This window comes from Bidens hawaiensis, unplaced genomic scaffold (genome assembly GCF_021521415.1).
Source record: "Bidens hawaiensis isolate Kalapana, Puna unplaced genomic scaffold, B.hawaiensis_p1.1 tig00000780_1, whole genome shotgun sequence".
NCBI lineage: Eukaryota > Viridiplantae > Streptophyta > Magnoliopsida > Asterales > Asteraceae > Bidens > Bidens hawaiensis.
In genome coordinates, this window is record NW_027491045.1 from 4,439,695 (window position 1) to 4,447,902 (window position 8,208).

Consider the following 8,208-nt stretch of genomic DNA (forward strand, 5'->3'; position numbering starts at 1 on the left):
ACATCCTTGGCGCGAGCTGCTTTCAACTTGTCGTTTTCACGACAAAGCAGCTCGACGCGCGGCTGCATCCGGGCTTGGAGAACCCGAAGCTCATTGGTTAGCCTACCCTCCTGGTAGCTAGCCATGGCTTCCCCCAACGCACCATGGGGAGCAGCGTGGCGAGCCCATTCCACGCACTCCACAGGGGTGCGAAGGGTTGTTCCTCGGCGTATGTTCCATCGCGGAACATACACTTCATTGGAATCCGACACTGCAAAAAACAAAAAAGCAGTTAGGAAAAGATGATAAAAATAAGTTAAAAAGGGCCAAAGGAACCCTACGCACCTGTAGGGTCTATAACAGGCCGATAACCGCCGAACCCATCACCTGAACCCAAAGGAAACCCATCCAAAAGGTCAGGCAGATGGGAAGGTGGCAAGGACTGGCGAGTACTCCCATGCGTACCTGATGGGCCGGCCATCGGTGCCGGTGGCGGGGGCATGGTGGCAGCCGCCGCAGTCGCTGCCGCAGAATCCGCAGCAATCGTAACCGCCGGCTCGGTGAAGGACGCCGTAAAAATCGCACTCACGGCCGGCGGTGGCGTAAACTCGGCTGGAACAGTCGGCTCAGAATGAGCAACTGAACCAGCGGGACCAGGCGCAGGCGCCTGGGTCGACGCCTCAGGTAGGCTGACCAAGCCTACCCTCATCGGCGGAGAGGTACTACTCGGTACTTCACCCTGGAATGCGTCAACATCCACGCCTGCACAAGAAGATAAGTGTTCAAATAAATTTAGTGAAATCTACAAAAAAGAGTTTGTACTTACGGGTTTTCTTTAGCCTGAACGTACGGAGGGGCGGGGACAAGCCCGATGGGGCCGGTCTCTTGACGCCGGTCACCGTCGTCGTCATTGGTTCTCCGGAGGTAACAGACGTAGCCTCCGGAGCAGTGGTCTTCTCACCACCGGGGTTCCCCGCCACCTCTTCACTATCTGACTCGGTGTCAGATAGAAGCACCGGATCAGCCGTGGAGGCCACCTTCTCCTTTCCCTTCCCTCCGGCAGCCTTCTTCTTCCGCACAAGGGGAGGACCATCTGCGGATTCCTCAGAAGAAGACAGGATGTAAGGATTTCCAACAGCGGGTACAGCATTGAGGGGTTGAGGATAGAATATCGCCTTACCTGGCCGCCGGTGGCTCAGGATCCCTTGGCCCGGCGGATAGACCTCCACAAATCGATCCGCCGTTTGCTCCAGGATGGGCAACTCATTGTCGTCCAGAGCACGAGTGCCCACCCGCACGGGACCGTCAGCTTCCCGCGGGAACAGGAGCGACTCCAAATTATTCCCCTCTGAAAGAAAAGAAACAGTTAGAAAATAAACTAATATCAGCAAGAAAGACAAGACATACCATAAGGAATAGAGTTCAAACCGTATTCGAGAAGGATAGGAAACCGAGACGCCACCTTCCATACCCGGCTCATCCCCAGCAGCACCATCCCGGACTCCGCAAACCGGTAAGCCGGAGATTGAACCCGGGATATCTTCGCGAACCATTCCGCCTCCTGGTAGCTGGAAGCGTGAAGGCTCGGAAGCGCTTGACCCTTCTTGAACTTCATGGCAATGGGGATGGCGCGGGCAGAGATGTAGAAGAACTCCCGCTTCCACGATCGGAGACTGCGCTCGGTCACGCAGATCTTCAAACCCTTAATACGGGTTGTCAGGGTGTACCACCCCTGGACGCACCTCCAAGTATAGAAGGTCATCAGGCGGTCCACGTAGGGCTCAATACCCAGAATCCGGCACACCCACTCAAAGTGCCGGATCTTGGCAATCGCCATCGGATGCACCTCGGTCAGGTGCACACCGTGCCTCTCCAGGACACGGTACATAAACTTTGTCAAAGGAAACCTAAGGTTCCCATAGACAAAGAATGCAGCATATACCCCTTACCTTGGCAAACAAGTAACCGTAAGACGGATGCGGGTACGGTGTTAAGGCAAAACCCTTCACATACCTAGCACCCGCAGGGAATTGAAGCCAAGAAAACCTTGGCGAACAAGTAACCGTAAGACGGATGCGGGTACAGTGTTAAGGCAAAACCCTTCACATACCTAGCACCCGCAGGGAATTGAAGCCAAGTACCTCGGCAACCAAGTAACTATAAGACGGGTGCGGGTACAGTGTAAAGGCAAAACCCTTCACATACCTAGCACCCGCAGGGAATTGACGCCAGGAATACCTTGGAAGTAAAGTAACCGTAAGACGAGCGCAGGTACAGTGTAAAGGCAAAACCCTTCACATACCCAGCGCTCCGCTGGGAATTGAAACCAAGAAGGATCTTCTGGGCAATGCTTGCGGAAACGGAAATAACATCCCCGCATAGCAGGAACGTCGAGAACTACGTTGTTTGAAGCTCCAGGATGGAATTGGTGGTTTTAACATAATTGATCACTATGTTCAAAACTACCAAAACCTCATGGAGAATCCACACAAGTGGGACTCAACGCTCCTGACTTGCGAGGAGGTTACAGCCTACCCGCATCATACCCAAAGACCAAGCAGGAAATTCGGGAATTTCTGCAAGTGACAAGGACTTCCGCGGGAAGAATCCCCATGGAAAACCTTAAAAAACCCTTTTCAAAACCCTCTGCTTAAAGTCCAAAAGTTCACCTCACTTTATTAAACACTCATGAGAAGAACATTGGACTGGGGGGACTTGAAGAGGTAGGTCCCAGCAGAGCCTAGTTGGACCCGCAAGACTCACCTTGAAGAGGGACGTCTGCGCAGAAACCAACTGGATCCGCAGGACCAACCATGCTCAGAGACGTGACGTCCTTACGCGCAGTACGCAAGCTGGTCCCGCAGGAAATGCCTCCCGATGGTGAAGGACTCCGCCTGTCCCCGCAGCCTCGGATACAAGCCATCAGGGAAGGCCACCCGCGCAGCAGGGCTACACGCACAAGGCACTTAGCTCTCACTCAGTGTCACCTGAAGGAATGAGCGAAGCCGGGAACTATCCCGCACAAGGGCGGGAGGGGGAATACTCCCGCCCAAATAAGCCAGTCCGTACGATACAGGAAGATCTTCTGTACTGTACCTGACGAGGTATGGGAAAAAGATCTGACTAAAGATACGACAGCTTATTGACAACAGTATGGCGAGCAGCATGCTCCTGCACTGTATGTCACTATTAGCCGCTGCCTACTCACCAACTACCGCCATACCACGTGCATAGCCGTCAGTTGGTGGAACAGGAATAGTATACAGCAGGCCTGGTCGCTATCAGCCGCTACCTACCCACCAACTACCAGCAGGGCACGTGCGTAGGCTACTGTTGGTGGAACAGGAACACTGTTGCAGCCGGCCATACCTCTTTGGAAACCTACCTTCGGCTATAAATACCACAAATGGTATGACCATCTCATCTCATCATATCTTACTACATTATCATAAAATTATACCTGATATCTGCTCTAGCAATCTCTTAATATACTTTTATATTTAAAGAGCAATCTAGTCTGATTCTCACGCCGGAGGGTGGTCACAAGGAGGAACCCCCCCCCCCCCCCTTCTCAGTGACGAGCTCACGGTCTGTTTTGCAGGTTATCAGAAGAACCATCTTCCAAGGGTCTAACCCCTCGTGGGAAACATCTTTCCAACCCCCAGGTTACCAGTAATCTGTCCGGGGTCCGGTTAGTGTTTCTTCAAGTTTGTTAAAAATCGTCTTCTTTTCTTGACTAATGATACCTTTGAATTTTGATGGAACCTAATTTACATAATCCAAACAACAATAATGTTAGGTTTATGATTGGTTAGTTTGATACTTTGAAAATATATATTTGGTATGTCTCCTTTTATTTTACTTTATCGTGTTATCAATTTTATTTTACTTTTTCATCTCTAATACTCTAGAAGACTATGATCGATTGATCGTGTTTAAATGGGGTATGTTTTTCAATTTAAAAAAAAACATGTTCTATTTGTGATACTTTCTAATGGATCTCTTATATTTGTATTTGTTTTAGAAAAATATACTTTCACACAACACTAACCTAAGTATTTTTGAATACCCAAATAAAGTCTCAACTTTTATTGTTATTCTAATCTTGTAAATAAAAAATTTAAACGTTTAATTTCTTTTTATTAAAGCAATCGAGTCAAATGAAATCTTAACTGCGAAAGTCACCGATCGAATAAAAAAACAAAATCTATTTGAAACTTGTTTATTATTTATTAGTTTTTCTCTTTACTTTTTCAGTTTTTTGCTTAAATTGAACAATGATGAAGCTTAGTAATTATTTGTTTAGTGAATTTTTGTCACCCTCACTCCTGCTTCAAGTTATTTTGGAAAATAATTACAAAAAGATAACTATGATTCATATATGTTTCATTTAGTTTTAAAATATTAAAATTCTATAAAAAAAAACTTCTTGAAACTGAAATACGGTCAAATACCTAAAAAAAGTTTGACTTAATATAAAAAAAACCATTAAATGACTTTAATAAAATAATTTGAAAAAAATTAATAAATGTGAAACGTGTTTATAAAAGAAAATTAGTCTATAAAATCAATTGACTTAAATATTAAATTTTAAATATTTATAAAACAACGTAGTTGGCCTAACCTTCGTTTTTTTGTAACTAGCCAACTTTTTGTTTCTTTTAATTATTTTTGTAAACATCATTTTATCATAAAATGATTTTTTTTATCACAGAAGGGTTTTACTTTTTAAAAAAGTAATATTTTAATAAAATTTACAGGTAACTGAAAACAAGTAGAAGCAGACAACCAATTCCCTAGCAACTTTTCATCCAAAATAATCAACCTGATACGATGTCGTTTTGCTGCAACCATACTTTCCCAACACCATTAAACTTGCACACAAAACTGGTAACACAATCAAATATTATTATCACATCACAATATAAATTTGCTTTTATATAAAAATCATACTTTTGGTTGCATTTATATGAAAAAATTTTGTAAAAGAATTTGTCTATAAAAAATTATTAATTAAATATAATAAAATGAGTCAAAATGAGTTATGCTATAGTCATCATGAGTTTATAAATATTATTATTTCTCTTCATTCAACATATGAACACATATATAAACATCAAGATCAGACCATCCGTAGTGGAGGCGTTTCTCACCTAAATATTCTCTCATAACTCTACAAACACCGCCCCCCTCTAAGTTATGAGGTAAATTTTGACAAGGAGAGTTATCCACAAAACGCCTCTCCTCATCTCTTCTAGCCAATCAAATTTTTTCCCCCACATTTATTCCTTTTATTTATATTAAAAATTTGAAAAAAATTAAAAAAATAATAATTGTTTAATGATTGCCGGAGAGCTTTAAGACTTTTTACCACTACACCATTTTTTACAAAACTCTTCATTGCTGACTAGGATGACATGTGTCACACAATGCCTATGTAAGAAGAGTTTTGACTACACACGGTCTCATAAACCATCATCACACCACCCACTCACTACCCAACATTCATTCTTCCAATAACTTTTTTGATAATATATTATCTTTTATAAATATATATATATATATATTACTCTGCTATCATCATAATTTAATTAAAAAAAAACTAATCCAACTTTAGGATCAAGAAACAAAAATTAAAAACAAAAAAAAAAGAAACTAAAGCTAAAGACAACCCCATATGATGGTTTGAGACGTTACCACCACTAACCACCGCGAACCGCCAAGGGGAACGAACGACAGAACGGACGGACCGCTTTCGGTTGGGTTTCTCACATTATGTTGCAACTTGAGGTGTTATCATCATTGAAGTATTGTCCAATGGGTTCACCTTGCGGCGGGGGCGGGTATGGGTACGGGTAAGGTTGGTACGGTGGTGGTTGCATATAGTTAACCGCCGGTGGCGGCCTAGCGTACATCATCGGGTGAAATCTCTCACCACCGACCGCAACCTGTTGTTGTTGGTTCATCATTGCTAGTTGTTGTTGGTGGTAAGGGTTAGCCGACATGCCGTCCGCCCCTCCACCTAAGTACCCACCGCCGCCGCCCATTGCCGCCCCTGTAGGTAGTCCTTGCACAGCTTGCATGTTACCCATATGACCACCCATGGATCCATTCATTTGACCCATTTGACCACCCGTAGGCATGTTCCCCATGGGCCCCACATTACCCCCACCACCATTTATTGCCATCATGTTTGGCATGCCTTGCATTCCATCATTCATCCCACCTTTACCGCCGCCGCCACCACCATTCTTATTTTGACCACCGCCACCGCCTTGATTTTGATTCCCACCACCGCCAGCGCCACCGCCACCGCCTTTTTTACCACCGACATTCATCTGTACAGGAATATTACCACCGCCACCGCCTTTCTTTCCGCCATTATTCCCCATCGGTGGCATCGGCCCGCCTTTCATTTGCGGCGGCATCTGCCCTCCTTTCATAAACTGTGGCGGGATCTGCCCGCCTTTCATAAGCTGTGGCATCATCATACTCCCCATCTGACCACCACCGCCGCCACCGCCCATCATCACCGGTTTCTTAACCGGAGCCTCATCAAACTCATCATCATCATAATCATCATCATCAAACTCATCGTCATCATCCTCATCCTCATCCTCATCACTCCCATCATCATCCACAAACTTCACATTCTTCCCACCACCGCCACCACCACCACCACCGCTGCCACCACCGACATTACCAAAAGGCGGCAACTTCATATCCTTAAACCCCGGATGATTCTTCAAATCCTGAAACCCCTTCATTTGCTGCAGCTGCTGCATTTGTTGCGGTGTCAACCCACCGCCTTGCAACGGCTTATTATTATTACCATTACCATTACCATTTCCGTTTCCATGACTCTTACCATTACTATTATTGTTACTATTATTATTATTATTTCCGCCCCCTTTCTGGGGCGGATTATTATTATTATTATTATTATTATTATTATTATTCCCACCGCCACCGCCTTTACCGACATTAATAATCTGCGGATTCGGCTTGGAAGAAGCCCCCCAAACCGTAGCTGGCTTTCCGCTTTTTCCAAGCTTCTTAATTAAAGTGTCCAGATCAACAACTCCGGACACGGTAACCTTACTTTGTTCCGGATCTATCTTTATAGTGTACACCCCTGTGTTTCACAGTCCAAATTAAACCAACAAAAAATAAATAATAATAATAATAATAATAATAATAATAATAATAATAATAATAAAATTGCAATAAATTAATACAAATTATCCCCACAAAGAAAAAAAATATAATAATAATAATAATAATAATAATAATAATAATAATAAATTTATACAAAATTATATAAAAAACACAATACCCTCAATTTTCTGAAGAATCTTCTTCACTTTTCTCTTGCACCCATCACAGTGTATGTTCACCTTCAAACACCATGTCTGCATGCATAAATATTATCTTCAATATTCAATATTCAAGGGTTTTTTTTTTTTGAATTAAATTAAGAGAGAGAGAAACAAGAAACACTAAATTAAAGATCTTTAATTTCACAACAAGCAAAGTATTGAAACCAGTAATGTACAGATCAAAGCACACATTTTTACACACACTATGTAAGATTATATAAATATATAATATATAAGTACCTGAATCTTGACAAACTCTTCTTTACTCATAACTTGAAGCTAAACCAAGCAAAACCCAGAAAGGAATAAGCAAAATAAACACTAAAACAGAGGTTTTACAGATCTGGAAGACCAAGAAACATGAATTTACTGTGAAATTGAAGAAAATTGAAAATGGGTTGTTTGTGAAATTAGATTGGAATTAGGAATGAAGAAGCAAAAGGGTGTGATTTAAAAGCATAAAAACACAACTTTGATAACAAGTTACTGAGGCGGTGGGTAGACATTATTATTATTATTATTGTTAAAATGTTTGGTTTACAGAGGATGAAGATGAAATGAATACACAGAAATTGTTTTTGGGTTTATTTATTTTGGTTATCTTTTCTGTGGGTGTGCATATATATATATATATATATAGGACCTATGAAGCTGGCTTAAGGATATGGCTTGGCTAATTATTTTCTTTGTTCTTTTTTTTAAGAAAAATAATAATTTATTTTTTTGCTGTCAATGACTCGGTGGTGAAATAATAACGAAAACACCTTGCGTTTCATGTGATCCAAGTTTAGAATTATTATCTCAGTGCACTATTGTGTATTCGGACGAGTGTTCCTTACATGCTGGCCTT

General features: G+C 42.5%; 1 protein-coding gene across 1 annotated transcript; it reads right to left on the reverse strand.

The window, feature by feature from the left end:
* Positions 1–5,450: 5,450 nt before the first annotated feature.
* LOC143538891 (uncharacterized) lies at positions 5,451–7,939 on the reverse strand. The gene is made up of 3 exons (XM_077032337.1): positions 7,599–7,939; positions 7,316–7,391; positions 5,451–7,114 (listed from the first exon to the last, which is right to left on the reverse strand). Exons 1-3 carry the CDS (start codon positions 7,626–7,628, stop codon positions 5,748–5,750), a joined length of 1,473 nt encoding a protein of 490 aa, XP_076888452.1. The 5' UTR covers positions 7,629–7,939; the 3' UTR covers positions 5,451–5,747.
* Positions 7,940–8,208: the final 269 nt, after the last annotated feature.